This window comes from Melopsittacus undulatus, chromosome Z, assembly GCF_012275295.1.
Source record: "Melopsittacus undulatus isolate bMelUnd1 chromosome Z, bMelUnd1.mat.Z, whole genome shotgun sequence".
Lineage (NCBI taxonomy): Eukaryota > Metazoa > Chordata > Aves > Psittaciformes > Psittaculidae > Melopsittacus > Melopsittacus undulatus.
The window spans coordinates 84920118-84935701 of record NC_047557.1 but is presented as its reverse complement, the minus strand read 5'-3'; the positions used below and the strand labels follow the sequence as shown (position 1 = coordinate 84935701).

At 42.0% G+C, this 15584-nt stretch overlaps 1 protein-coding gene across 1 annotated transcript in view; it reads left to right on the top strand.

Annotated features, from left to right (window-relative positions):
* Positions 1–2509: 2509 nt before the first annotated feature.
* Positions 2510–15584, top strand: part of LPCAT2 (lysophosphatidylcholine acyltransferase 2) — a 31802-nt gene continuing 18727 nt past the window's right edge. The window contains exons 1-6 of the mRNA XM_005152225.3: positions 2510–2652; positions 7647–7786; positions 9619–9836; positions 11164–11276; positions 14267–14327; positions 15276–15334. Of these exons, the coding sequence (XP_005152282.1) occupies positions 2545–2652; positions 7647–7786; positions 9619–9836; positions 11164–11276; positions 14267–14327; positions 15276–15334 (699 nt within the window). The 5' untranslated portion in view covers positions 2510–2544. The remainder of the gene's footprint in view (positions 2653–7646; positions 7787–9618; positions 9837–11163; positions 11277–14266; positions 14328–15275; positions 15335–15584) is intronic.

The window sequence follows — 15584 nt, the reverse complement described above, 5'->3', positions numbered from 1 at the left end:
CTGTCCAGATCCCTCTGCAGAGCCTCCCTACCTTTCAGCTTATACAGAAGCTAAACCTGGTCCAGAGCCATTTTTCTTACAGTTTCTAGGGTATCAGAATCAAGGCAATGCAGGGCAAAGCTTTCAGGAAACCATGCATATTCCCGAGTGACCTGCAAAACTAAAGCTGTAGCTTCAACATAGGAAAACAAATAGCAGCTAGATAATGTTACTGTACCTTCAATGCCTATCTCCAGCACCCTATGCATCTTCTGAAGAAAGAAATATATGGAGGTGATGCCAGACATTAGTTTTACAAAAGCTTGGTGGTGTTTTGTGTTAGTGAATCATTGATCAATGTTCACTTTAGATTTACAGACTAAAAATGAATTATGTCTCAGTAGAGATGCTGATATCAATTGAGCCAAAAAACTACATAGGATCACACCTTCTCATGCATTCTGAACATTAAAACTGGCTTTGCAGGGTATTTGTATTTTGAAGCCTGTAACATTAAGCCTTTTTGATGGTGAGAAGAGTATCAGTATCATTGTTTCTAACAAACATACAAGTCACCTGAAACATTCTTCTACATAATAAAATCATCACGTTTGTAATGGCGGATGATTCAGTGTTTCTGAGTTCTAGAGGTAAGATCACTACCATCATGTGGTAAGGAAAACTTCAGTCATTATAAATGACAAGTAATTGTCCAGAAATGGATCTAAGTTTTATCATGTATCACAGTGTGAATCACAGAGTCACACTAGTGACAAAGCAGACACCATTTAGGTATATATACGTATCATGTGTTAGACACAAATTAATCCTTCCTGCCCACTCAGTAGCCCTGGTCAGTCCTCTTAGAGAGTAGTGTTTCCAGTTTGGGTACTTTAAGAAAGGTATGGACTTACTGGAGAAAGACCAGAGGAAAACATTAAGAATGCTCAGATATCTAGCAACTATGACCTGGGAGAAAAAACCTGAAAACACTAGAACACTTAGTACAGTAAAAGCTTGAGAGTGCAGAAAGTAGCTGCAAAGAGGAAAGTGAAGAGTTCTTGCATTCACCAAAAATGGATATGAATTGCAATGACAAAGACTCTGCTCAGATAGGGAAAAAATTGTTTCAAGATAATACCAGTGATGAACGGATCAGATAGGAAAGTCATGGGGCTTTATGAAGAGCTTGTACAATCATCTGTCAAGAATGATGGAAATAGAAATGATAGTTCCCCTCTAGAGTTTCCCCTCAGCCTTACTTTCTGCAGCAGTTGTGCTGGTCTGACTCATACACAGCTCTTGGGTTTTGCACAGTCCAGTGCTGGCTGCAAGGACTGGCAATTACGGAAAGACCCCAGAAACCAGCCAAGGGAAATCCTACACTCATCAAGCTTCCATTAAAGGCAGACTTCAGTAAGTACAAATACATCGTCATGATTACTACTTAAGCACCTGCAGTTGCAAAACACAAATAATAACTTTACAATAATTAAGTTTTATTAATTCTGATTATATCTTTGTGGTAAGTCACATCAAACTGCAAACTGAACCAGGAGGCATTTGTAATTATCTTCGTACAGCAATACGAACAGTCCAGCAAAATACAGACTAACATGTTGGAAAGTACCAATGTTTTTGTGTGAAGGGCAGATACGAGAAAGGGAAAACCACCGTAATAAAACCAAGTGTCTGAACCACCATCATGCAGCAGACCAGGAGCCTGTGGTCTTAGAGCAGTACTCTCTGCAGGCGGGCTGATGACTCACCCCGCCGCTGCCGCCGGTGACCACGAGAACCTGAAACCATGCTTCCTAAAGACAGGCTGAAACTTAGTTTTGGGCTGCACCAGCATTTGTGCTCGAGGGCGCCCGCCTGCCGAAGGCGCTGCAGAACAGTGTGCTGGGTGCTCTACCGCTCCCCAGCCCAAGCTGCCCCGCGGCCTGCCCGCCTTCGGCGGCCCTCGGGCAGCTGCTGCTCTCTCAGAGGCCGAGAAAAGATCCCACAGAAGCCAGCACACAAAGAAAGGCTGCAGTGGGTCTCTAGACCTCACCTAACCAGGGACAGACTCTCTGTGTCAGCCTCCTGCAGTCGTGGAAATGCATCCGTCTCAGAAACTACTTCAATTGTATGCCATGACTACCTTTGCCTTTTCTTTCCTTAAACAGACCGCCTTGATCCTGAGTAGTCAGTGTTTACACAAAACGCGGCTGCAACACTGCACAGCATACACCGCCTCAGCAGCCAGCGTCGTGGTGTTCAAGGAGATGGACATGAGAGGAAAGAAGAACGATCACTGCTCCCGCAGCCACTCGGCAACGGCAGTAATCCCCCGCCCCTCCTTCAAGGTCGCCCCCGGCGTGTCCCGCCTCAGCACCGTCCCCTCCGGACACCCGCGTTGGCGCCGCCTGTGGCTGAATGCGGCCCGGCCCACCTTCACCTGCCCTGAGGCGGGGCTGCCCGCGGCGGGCAGGGCCGGCCGAGGTGGGCTGGGCATGGGAAGGGTGCCGCGGCACCCCGACGGCTCATGCGCAATCGCGAGGGGTGGCTGTACTCGGCGGGAGCATGGCGCAGCGGGTGTTGCCGCTGCCCAGGCAGCAATCCTTCGTTCCTCCCACCGTGCTCAACCCCTTCATCCACCCGAGGCCCCTGAGAGCCACGGACAAGCTGCGGGTAAGGCTCTGAGGGGACGCTGGGGTGGGCACTGCCCAGCGGGAACGGGTCGGGCTGGGGTCGTCACTAGTGGGGATGCGCATCCGCGGGCTAGCGTGGAGGCAGTCACCCGGTAGTGCTGCGCCGGGCGCGGTGCTCGGACAGCTTCTCTAAACCAGCGTTATTTTAGCTGCTCTGAACTAAGGGATTGTCTCCAGTGCGGCGTGAAGGTCAGTGGTTGTTTTAAAAAGATGTCCTTCCAATGGGAGAATACAAACTGTTCAAAACTGCCGCCTGCCTCGCCGAAACCGCGCTCCGGTATGACGGGAGCGGGGCCGGGCCTACCGTACAGCGGTGACAGCCCCGGGCCTGTCGGCGAGGGGGCAGCGGCGAGCCCGGCGTGACAGACGCTCCGTTAAACGTTACAGCCCTTGGCTTTTCCAGGAAATGGCATCTAGGAAAAATACTTCCTTCCCACGTACAGCATAATTTGGTTCCTGATCTAGGCTAGTGACAGCAGAAAATGCATTGGTACATAAATGGTCAAAGCAAAAATGCCAAAGGTGTTCAGCCTAAAAAAGTCACTACTTTTTGTAATCAGTTCTTCAAACCGTCACCCCTCATAGTCCACAGACTGCTTGTTTGTTACACACACAATTCATCAGCTTGAAACACAAGATTTGTGACAGGCTTTTGAAAAGATTACACATAACATCTTACTGATAGAGAAAACAGCAGCCCTGTGTGACTCTGGTTTGCTGACTCTTTAATCTTTAAACCTCAAAAATTAAATACTATACATCTATGTATTGCGTCAGTTGACTCAGATCCGGAGTGAAGATGATGATAACTTCTCTGATAGGATAATTTAAAATGGAAAATAACTTCTTGCAGTAACCCTGTTTCAGATGCTTAACTCACTTTAGGCAGCTTTTAAGCCTAGGCAGGGGGAGAGGGTAAGATTTAATCCCTTCATTCCGTATTACAGTATAGACATCAAAAAGAAGGTATTCCCAGTTTCATGCACTGCTTGGTGTCACTTGGTGAACTGAATTAGACTTCTGAACTAGATAGTGTCTCAGCATAGCTTGTGTGCAAGTGCACACGAGACTTCCAGGGAACTTGTAAAATTAAGGAAGCAAACAGTATTTCCGGGCTTTCATTTTTAAAAGCATTTTCTTTAAAAACAGCTTATAAACCAAATATGAACTGACATCTCAGTGAGGACAATGAGTATGTCAGTGTGTAGGTTAACTTACAGCATTTTTTGCTGATCCTTATAAATATCAGAGGCTGATGTGCAACTAAATATTTTATGTTTCATCTAACTTCCTCAAGTTACAAAAAACACTTGCCTGAAGGTAGCAGAGTGGCGGAAATGTGAGAGACCTGGAAAAAAAATTCAAATCTTTTTATCCCCTATGTTTGACTAGCAGCCTCAAACACATTTCAAGGGCCTTTGAATCACTAGCTGTAGGCATGAACCCTGAGGTAACAAAACCGGTCTCTTAATGAGGTTTGAGAAGCGGACAGCTGTCTGTGCTGGCTGTTCTTCCTAGAGGATGCACATAGTACTTTCAAAAAGCTTGCAGTTTTAAACTACAGTTGCCATTTTGGGTACAGTAAATACATCATACTTTTTTCATTCAGGAGGAAGGGGTGAAAGCCATGATATGTCTTAAGGCAAGACACGTGCCATACGTAATTCCACAATACATGTGGAAGGAAAAGCACTCAGCTGGGCCCACGTCCAGTGCTGGTGAGCTTTGAAGCAAAATTGCAGTAGTAGGCACAAAAGAGACACCTTTTTTTGTGTCCTACGTTATTCTTTTTTTTTTTTCCAGCTATAGTCATAGAGCCTAGGATGCTTCTTACTCTCTGCTTTATCCTGTAAATACCTGTTCCTCTCTTGCCCAGCACTGCGTACTGGGCCAGCTGGGAATCAAGAGCCTTACCAGGGAGTGTTACTTTCCTTCAAAAAGGGAAGTGTCCTTTCTCTTAACATTTAAATCAAGTGTAATATTTGTCCATTCTTGCATGTTAAAGGATTGTTACATCCCCTGTATTCTGTGCTTGAACCTTTAACATACACTGATAAAAACAGACACAGTTTCAAAATCCTCTGGGAACCCAAAGCTGGTTGGTGCAGTCCTTGAGTGTAAAAGCTACTGTCCACTGATGAATGGAGCTTGAAAGAAAGACAAGCTTGCTGTTTGCATGTCATGCAGCTTTAAATATGAAAGTCTGCTGTAGCCAGACTGAAAAGTGGAGTAAGAAGATTTTCTTTTTTTTTTTTTTTGCCAGTCCTTGTGTCACTAATAGCTTGTATTGTTAATAGTTTACCAGCCAATATGATTTTTGGTGATTCCAAATGGGACAGAAGGTTCTCTGGGTAATAATTCCATCTTCATGATTACTGTAAGCAGAAGTTGGAGCAGCTCCGATCACATTCAGTATTTACTAAACTTTAAGCCTGTTTTTTTTACTGTATGTTTTTCTTCTATACTTTCCTAGTCTGCCTTGACCTTTCTCTTTTCTGTCCTTTTCTTACTCTGCTCTGCATGGAGCAGAAATCAATTCTGCCTCATTACACAGTGACCTAGGCAGCCAATAGCTTGCATCAGCAAATCAGTACCACCTGCACATCTGCCTAAAATAGATTGATGATTTTATTGAAGTTTTGAGGAAGGGATTCTTTGCTTTTGCATCCTTTATTTTTCGTTGTAGGTCAGTGCATATATATTCTTTTCTCATAAAGATAAAGGTTATTTGAAGTCAAAACACTCATTTATGCTTATGCTGCCCATTATGGATAACTGAGTGCAGTTGAAGTGGGACTATAGATCATAGTACAAAAGGATGCATATGGAGAAAAAAAGACACATCTGATTTTGAGAGACAAGCAGGGAGTCTTGGTTGGCTTGACTTGCTTCCTGAGTTTTTCAGATTCACAATATCTGGGAGCCATAGATCTCCAGGGCCAAATCTCTCATATCCAGCTACTGAACCCACTTCTGTGATCCAGAGCAGTCCTGCTCCTGTTGTCCATGAAGTTATGGTAAAAATCCCATAGCTAGTTATATACAATTGTTATAGAGAAGGAGGAAATTATAGAGAAGGAGGAAATAATCATATCTAAATGTTCAGATCTCTCCTGGAAACGTATGTCAGTGTCTATAGAACATGAGCATTAATACTGTGACCCTGCTTCTCATGCTTATCCTCATGTGCACTATGTATCCACCGTAATGTTTGGTCTGTGCCTTTTCTAGTACAGAGCACAGTCTTGAAGGCCCCAAATTCTTGTTAATTTTCATCAGTATCATAGTACAAGTATGTATGATGCAAGCTGTTTTGTAAAACTTATTATTAATAGTCTTGCTTTTCCTGTACAGCAAATAGCCATTGCTAAAGAGCTAACTAGAAAGGCTGATTTGGAGAAGGGAGCTCTGCTGTTCAGTTGTAAATTTTCTTTAAAAATGGTAAAGCATAAAAACAGTAGGCTCACAAGCATAAGTTAAACTTGTTGAAAAACTCCTCCCATACTTCTGAACAGTGGAGCTCTCAGTATGGGACCAATGATGATGCACTCTCGAAGTTTTTGAGGGTCTTTTGGTTAAAACATAGCTCAAATACAATTTAAAAACCACACAGAGCTTATCCTCATTGGTGAGTGGTAGCTGAGTTGGATGAGGTGCCAAAATGAGGTTGAACCATTTCTTAGCTTACCAGGAATGCTAGGCTGTGACTTCTGCAAGCTGGCACGGTTTACCTGCCTCACAGACCCAGTCTTGCTCAATCTACATAGCACTGTGTTGTGCCATACAGGCCAACCTTCAGGGTATAGTTTCTAGCCTACTCTACTGATGTGAAACAATTAAGAATTTCTTCCTGCCCTGCCCCACAGCTGCTTGTTAACAGCCTTGTGCCAATACACTCGCTTCCTGGAGCTGTGCAGGAACAAATGTAAGCAAAAAATTCCTTGCAGGTGGGCTGGAGGTGATATTGGAGGATTATTTGCACCAGGGCATGTTAGTGTTTCTCTTTCCCTCCACTCCCCTTACAAGTATATGTGAAGAACTGAATAAGCAGTGAACAAGCTGGAATACATTTTATACTGGATTTACTACCTACCTTGGATGTCTGTGACCCTACCACAGCTCTCAATATTTCCTTTGCTTCAAGTTAAAGCAAGCTAATAACAGTTTCCTGATTGCAGGGAGGAAAGAGAACTAAGCTTTCTCAATTTATTATGAAAATTTCAAGGAGGTCCTAGCACAGAAGTTAATATCCAAGATGCTTCAAACAGGAGGAAACAGGTTAATCTGCATAATCAGAAGGGTTCAGCTGTATGTTGCAGTGGGCACTGCGCAAACCACTTCTAAAGGCAATGAGCCAAGAATCGCTGCAGCAGCTTCAGCAGCACCATAAGGTCTGAACCTTTGCCTTAAACCACAGGTACAGTTTTACTGAAAACTTCAAAACTTACCAACCGGAGAAATGCTGTTGTGTTGCATGTGCACTATCCCAGGCAGTAGCAGTGAGGATCACTCGCAGCAATACTGTGACTCTACACAAGATCTGCCATTTTGAAAAGACAAGAGGACATTTTAGTCATCCTAGCAACCCCACATGGCTTCTAGACAGGCAGCTAATGACAGAAGGCTTGGTAATGGAGATACATAACAGCTGGGCAGATTCATCCCAATGTATGCTGCATGCTGCAGACCAAATCTAACTAAAATGAAAGCCAGTAAACTCCCTTCACCCTCTCTGTCTAACAACATCCAGGCCAAAACCTTAAATACTCAGATGTTTCATTTTTACCAGAAATTGGAACCCAAAAGAGAAAATGAAATGCTGTGAATGACCAACTTCCCATATGAACACTGGCATCATTAATGCTTTCCTTACTACATGACATAGCAGTAGCAGTAGTATTTTTAAGTACATATAATGTAACTACACAGATACCAGTGTCATTTCTTAACATTTTCCCTCTCTTTTTTTCCCAGGCTGTTCTTCAGGGGACTGTTTTGCTGCCCCTCCGTGCCACATGCATGACATTCATTATACTGCTAGCATGGCTGTTTGCATCAATTGCAACTTTCCAGCACCCCAGAAAAGGATCTGTGCCACTGAAAGGATGGAGGAGGTAAAAAGTGACTTACATTTTTTTGAAATCTGTGGTGGGTTTTTCTATTTTATAACACAAAACAAGGGACTATATCTTTCCTCCCCTAACATCTCCCTCACTCCTTTCCTTCTTTCTTCAGTCAAATCCTAGTTTTACCCATTTAGGTGAAGCAACTTTTTGATGAGCTTATTTTATAGTTTGAGCAGAGGTTTTTAAATAGAATCACAGAATAGTTAGGGTTGGAAAGGACCCTAAGATCATCCAGTTCCAACCCCTCTGCCATGGACAGGGACACCTCACACTAAACCATATCACCCAAGGCTTCATCCAGCCTGGCCTTGAACACTGCCAGGGATGGAGCATTCACAACTTTCCATTCCAGTGCGTCACCACCCTTACAGTAAAGAAGGTCTTCCTTATATCCAACCTAAACTTCACCTGTTTAAGTTTTAACCCATTACCCCTTGTCCTGTCACTATAGTCCCTAATGGAAAGCCCCTCCCCAACATCCTTATAAGCCTCTTCAGATGCTGCAAGGCTGCTAAGAGGTCTCCATGCAGCCTTCTCCAGGCTGAACAGCTCCAACTTTCTCAGCCTGTCTTCATACAGGAGATGCTCCAGTCCCCTGATCATCCTTGTGGCCCTCCTCTGGACTTGTTCCAACAGTTCTATGTCCTTTTTTATGTTGAGGACACCAGAACTGCACACAATACTCCAAGTGTTGTCTCACGAGAGCAGAGTAGAGGGGCAGGGTCACCTCCTTCAACCTGCTGGTCATGCTTCTGATGCAGCCCAGAATATGGTTGGCTTTCTGGGCTGAAAGCGCACACTGCCAGCTAATGTTCATTTTCTCATTGACCAACACCCCCAAGTCCTTCTCCGTAGGACTGCACTGAATTTCCTTTTTGCCCAACCTGTAGTTGTGCCTGGGATTGCTGTGACCCAGGTGTAGGACCTTGCACTTGGCATGGTTAAGGTATATAATAGGTAGATTGTCAATTGCCTTGAGGCCAAAAAATATATAAAAATCTTTATAAATTATTTGTAAGCCAGTACTTATTTTAGTTCATAGGAATATTTGACAAATTCATTAATAAGAGTACTTGGCAATGTTACATAGGCTGAGTTTCTATGTAGCCTTTGTCATTCCTGCCATGCTATAAATTATTACAAAATTAGCTTTGACAACTCCTCTCTCAGCTATGTTGCCCTTCAAGGAGTATTCTATAGCTGCCTCTGTGGGTTTTGGGGTTCAGTTGCTCAGCTTCTGACCTCAGAGTAATGAAGTTCCCTTCTGGCTGCCATGCACTGCCACTGGGCACAGGAGGAGGAGACACAGGTAATGAATTCTAACAGGCTGAGAGGTTATGGAGAGTCCCATGAAGGGAACGTATGTTGTACAGAGGGAGCTTGTTCCAGTAAGGGAACACTCATTTAATCTTACTTGTTTAAAACTGATAGTAAAGGACAGTATCAAAGACACCTAAGTTTTTACCAAAAGATACTGGATCTGCTAATTACCCACCCTGCCTTCACAATACTGTTATGATACAATGCTATAAAATATGGGAAAAGAAATGGCGTTCCTGGGAGGAGGGTTTAGCAAGGTGCTGTGTATTGCCTTAACTTTAAAATTATAACCTGGTTTCAACATGAAAAGATGATGTTCCCTCCTGTATGTCTACTTTCTTACCCATCAGCCCTACACTCTTCCATGCTCTAGTACTGATATCCTGTGCCTGGCCCCAGTGCTGGTGAGAACTTGGAAATCTTTTATGGGCCTTTCTTTTAAAGTAAGAAAGAAATACTGACTGTAAGATGGATTATGTTTTTGTGTTTCTATTTACAAGGAGGATGATCCAGACAACCCTCTCATGCCTGACTCGTACCTTGTTCTTCGTAATGGGTTTTCAAGTTAAAGTAAAAGGGAAAATAGCAACTCCACAGGAAGCCCCAATCTTTGTTGCAGCTCCTCATTCGAGCTTTTTTGACGCCATTATTTCTGCCCTAACTGGAATGCCATCAGTAGTGTCTAGAACAGAGAACCTGTCAACTCCAGTATTTGGCAGTAAGTATTTGTGAAAAAATAAAATGTTAGAAGTCAGCAATTTGACAGGAGGCCAAAAATCTCTCTGAAAGTGATTTATAGTTAGACTTCCTTAAATCTTTAAAGTCCAAAGATATTGATAGGTTGACAGATTATTTCCAGTGAAATTCATGTGACAAGTTCTTTCTGAATTGGTCAGAATGTCTAGAAGTATGCTGCTTCTTTTCAGATGTGAAATATAATGTCTTTAAGTTTGAAATACGCATCTTCAGTATGAAATACAAACTTCAAGTTTGCTTTATGCTGAAAGCGTGTTTCATAACTGCTCAGGCTAGAAGCCTTCTCTTAAAATTCTCCCAGTAGGTAGCTTGAGAAATCTGTTTGACTGCTGTCTTTCAGCAGTGTGTCCCACAGATGTAGAACATGGCTTAGTGAAGGTTATTTCAAAAGCAGACCCAAACTTCAGCAGTCTGGAAAATACCATATCTGTAAGTTTAAGCTTGCAGGCATTGTTACGGATTTTTTTTTAGTGGGAGTCAAACCAGGAAAGAATGAAAGAGAAGTTACTCAAAAAGGAAACACAGAGAATGGAACAGATCAGATGACTCATGCTTCTAATATTTTCTCCTCCTCTTGGCACAGCAAAAAAATCCCTGTTTGCTTTATTACTAGTATCAGCTGTAGACTTTCTGCTGGCTGTACAGTAAACCAAAATTAAAATCAGTAGGCAACATAGAGAAACGTCCTTGTATGAAATAAACTAACTGATAACATACCTTCTCTTAAAAGCACAGGACTGGGACATAAAAGACAATCCTTCCTGAAGAAGGATTTCTTACCACATTTTAATCAGTCCACACATTCTGATATAGGCTTCTGTATGAGGGCATTTTTTTCTCTGCAGTTTACACAGAAGCAGTGCATGTTTTGTAACTAAAAAGAGACATCTTTTTCAGCATAGGCTCAAACCACTTGCTGGTTGAAGTCTGGATGAGTTAGGCCTGAGTGTGGTCCATGGTCAGATCAGGTCTCTTCCTCACAATTATATGGAAATGCTTAGTGAATAATTACCGCAATATTAGTAGAATGTGTTTGTCTGAATTTGTCATGTTTATACCTACTGTACACCTCTTCTGCTGGCAGTACAGGTATGTCTTCTCTTTTGTGTCTTCCCATTTTGCAGAACAAGGACAATAATAACATTCTTCTCACCTATTTAATGTGAAAGCTGTTGTGCAGTTTGTCTCCTAATATGAAAATAACAAGTTTTTGCTACAAGAAAGCTCTGAGCCCATGTGTTTTCTAAGCACAAGTATAAGATAAATAAAAATCTTTCTCTCTTTCACAGCAATTTTAAGTTCCCTTCAGCCTATATCAGTTTCGCGTCAAGACCCTGATTCACGGAAGAATACAGTCACAGAGATCACCAAGCGGGCGTTATCAGGAGGCCAGTGGCCACAGGTATAGATATATTACTACATCATGTATTCACATTCCATATTCACTGTGCGTGGTGACATCATGAGTGCCCAGATGAGTAGGATTCTGTTTGATGTATGAAGTCAGCTCTCAGGTATATGACTGGTTTAGGAAAGGAGGACAAGGCTGGTTCCCAGAAAGTTTTGTTGTCACAAATGGATCAGCTAAAATCCAGCCAGTACCAATTGCTGTTCCAAATGCAGATGCTCTTGACTTTCTCTTTTCTCTTTTCAGGTCTTAACATTCTGTCTTTAGTGTAGCAGATGACTTGCATTAGTACATGTGAATGAGTACTCTCATGCATGAGCTAGCTGTGATGCTATCATAGCTATGATTCTCATGCATGAGAAGCTGTTTTGCAAAGCTGTGCTTACAACATTTGGGAGATGAGGAGCTGCTGAGATGGGTTACCCAAGCTGTCCAGGGTCCATCACGAGCAGTACTTAAGCTTAAAACATCAGTTTCTCATGTGAAGAATAGGTGATGTGAAGCTCAGATTGCTCTTTAAGTTCATAATGTAGTAGTTACTGATTTTGCACAGCGTTTCCCATGCCCATTCCTCAGCAGCAAACTGCTGTTGTGCTTCTAGCTCTTGGATGGCCTTCCACCCCAAAGAGCTGATGGAGCAGAAGCTGCTCAGGAGGTAGAAGAGTGTTGAGGCAGCATCTCTGCTGATTTTACAGTGGGCAGGACCTGGGATGAAAATATGCATCCTTTTCAAGAACAGAGACCTGGAGCAGTTGTAAACCTACTGCCATCTCATTTGGCACTGCCTGCCTGCTTTTTTCTGCACTCATTCTGATCTCATGATCCCTTCAGATATTACAAATACAGCACATCATTGCCACACTCTGAGACAGCTAAAGTCAGTGATATAACACCTTTCTCCAAAGACACCCTGTGCAGATTCGTGTATAAACCCATGCTTTGTGTTTTGAATTAGTTCTTTACTTTATTCCTTAGGGGTTAATTTATTTAAAATAAAACCTCAAAGTTACTGGTTCAGCAGCTAAAGTCACAAGAGCTCTTTAGTCATAGATGGATGCCTCCTAAATGACTCAGAAACTTTAATTTTTCCTTCACTTTTGTTTCAGTGATTGGCTCTTGAGGAAAATTAAAACAAGCAAGTGAAAATATAGACTTCAGTAGTAGGTGTCTTTGGCAGCTAGACCTAAATGCACTGCTCTACTTTCTGAATAGTCTCTAGAAACAGAGAGCATTCAAGTAGGGAAAGTAGGGAAGACTAACACTTCTGCTTTTTTTTCTTTTTTTCAATGGCATTTTTTAGGCATATATAATGCTTTATTTTTACTTAGCAAGCACCTTATAAAACTTTTTAATTTGTGTTTAGGCTACTTTAATTTGACTCATAAATGCATTTTTGTAAGCTGCTGTAAATATTTTTAGAGCCTCTACTAATTTTTCAATTTGTTGCTTACATGGAGGATTTTCAATATGCACAGACAAAGCTAGGAAGGCTTGTGGTTTGGGTTTTTAATACTGTGCATACAAACTACACTGATGCTTATGATTTGCTAAACTGTTATGGATGAAGTGATTCCAGCAAAGCCCTGATAAATGTAATCTCTGCTGAAAACAACCTGGGAAGGAAAGGGTGTACACCAATACTGCACTTGGGATAAAAAGTAGATGTGTGTTATGGCATAAATAGTCTATGAGTCAACTAATCTGGGAATCTCCAAGACTGAACCAGCAGTACAGCTGGGGATGTCACTGGGTGATTCCTATTCCTGTGCCTTGGTCACACCTTCCTCCTACTCTTTTTTTAAATTGAAAAACATGGCCACAAGATGGTATCTGTCGTATCCTCTTCAGAGTGCCTGGGCTGCATTCTCTTAGCACAACAGAAAAAGAAAAGCAGCTGGATTCCTTGTTGCCTCCTCCTAAAACCAAAAGCAACAGGCTGGGTGGAACTTGTGCTTGTTAATAACATGAGGTTCTGATTACTGCTTCTCCCAGCCCTTCCAACGAAAGGGGAAGGAGGGAATGATTACTTACTCTTTGATCAGTCACTAATATGTTTAGTGGGGTTTATGGCATATACCCATTTTCATGTCCAAAGCTCCAGCAAACAGTTTCTGGTTACAGAATTTGTAGTTGACGACCAACTGTAGATAGATATGTGCAGCTGTCTACATCATGCTTTAGAACACCCTTTGTCTCTTGGATTCAACCTAATGATGCACTCTGTTGTCTAGCCTTGACCTGTTCATTTAAACTAAAGTAGAAGCACACCTTGAACACTGCTCCAGATCAGTTCTTGTGCTGAGTTTTTTCTGGAGTGCTGCTTATGATCCTATATTGATATGAGAAACACAAAGCTTCCTGGCGTTTCATAGGGTGGTTGGATTCAGTGTGTCACATTGCAGCTCAGTGTGCATCTGAAATAGTTCAGGCACAAATTCAGAAACATTCTGGGTGTTTGATGTGTCTGAGTCATTCAAAAGCAATGTTGTGGTGTGTTAGAGCTCTGCATCACAGATGCACATGGTGTCTGCCTTCTGCTGCTACCTCTCAAGCTATGATCTCATCACAGCTAGCATCTCACTCATGTTGATAGCATCTGTGCCTGCCAACACTCGTGTCAGCCCAGACTCTTGGTGTTCATACACCAGCAGTTCAACAAGGACCTGTCAGCAGAGGAACAATTTTCATATCATTGCCAACACTAAAACATTTCAAGTGAAACACTAAAAGTCTTTTGTACCATATTTCTGAACTGATAAAGCCTCTCTCACAAAGCAATTTTTTCCAAATCAAGACGGATCAGCTTAATATTACTGTGAGCATCCTTCACTTATTTGTTTGTTTTCTTATGAAACACTGATATTCTTGATGCAAGATGTGATGTCAGAGAGGTTGCATATAAAGTCAGCCTTTATGTAACTAATGGTGAAGTATAATCTTTTATAAAATGTGTATACACCTATTTCTTTCTCCTTAAATCTAAGGTACTGATTTTCCCAGAAGGCACCTGCACAAACCGATCTTGCCTGATAACGTTTAAACAAGGTAAGAGATTTTGTTAGATTGTTGTTGGAAAATAGTGTGAAATATTAACTTGGTAGTTCTAGTAAGATCTATACTTATGTAGGTGTATCACCCACAATATCACTGTAGTAATATCTTACATTATTAAAGTTTCAGTGGTACTAAACTCACTGTTTCATTCTATTCAGCTTATTTTTCTTATTTTTGGTATTTTGTAGGTTGAAAAATTCCCATGATGTATGTGGTTAGTTGGTTGGGGTTTTTTCTGTGTAGTTTTCATCTGATTTATTTATCCAGAAACTTGGCTATGATTACTACGAACATACATGCTACTTACGGTGTTCTTTTAGCTCAACTTACAGTCATGCCATCTTAGATTCCTGTAAATTTTGCTATGCAATACTTAGCAACCAAGTTATGAAATCTCTTTGCATAGTGCTTAGCAAGGGAGGCCAATAGATAGTTTTTAACACAGAAAGGTACTTGATAGTATCACTGATAATTAGACTGTTGTGCTGTACATCAGCTAAAGCCAAGGTGCTCTCCATTCTTACTGTTGTATAATGTCTTGGGTAGCAAAGTTGCAAAACCGGTACTACGTTCCCAGGTCCGCATCACTTGGGAAGATAATCAGAACAGAGAAGGGTTTAGGAAATGCTCAGAAGCTCTGGGAGCACCTAATCCTTTGAAATGACTTCCAGTGACCAGGGAGATAATACACAGAAAAAGAGTTTAAACAGGCAGCTTTCTCCTTGAAATGGAGACTAACCCTTTTCTGTCCTAACAAAAACTTTATGCTAGTTACATTGCTGATTAAAAACAAAGCCCTGTGACAGAAAGAACATTTCTCATTCTTCTTGCCTTTTTAAAACTTTCTACTTCCAGGCACCATGTCTTACATGAATCACTTAGAACTCCCAACTGTTCTATTAAGCTTAGTCTTCACTAAATTCTGATCTGTGGTTGCAGGTGCCTTTGTTCCACGAGTCCCTGTGCAACCTGTGTTGCTCCGATACCCAAACAGGCTGGTAAGCAGAACTTTCTTCTGTCACTAATTAATAATACAGAAGTCAAAATCCTGACTTGAACAGTACCTATGAATATTTTGCACTGTCATCGAACAATCTGTTGTTCTGAGCTTTAGCATTGGAGGCCTCCTGGAAGCAGCTCTTACCAAGTGACACCATGGTGTAGCTGCTATTTTGATTGTGGAAAAGTTACTTCTGGTCTCCTTAGCTATAGTTAGAGCGAGCACAGGAAAGTATTGCAGCGGAAGTT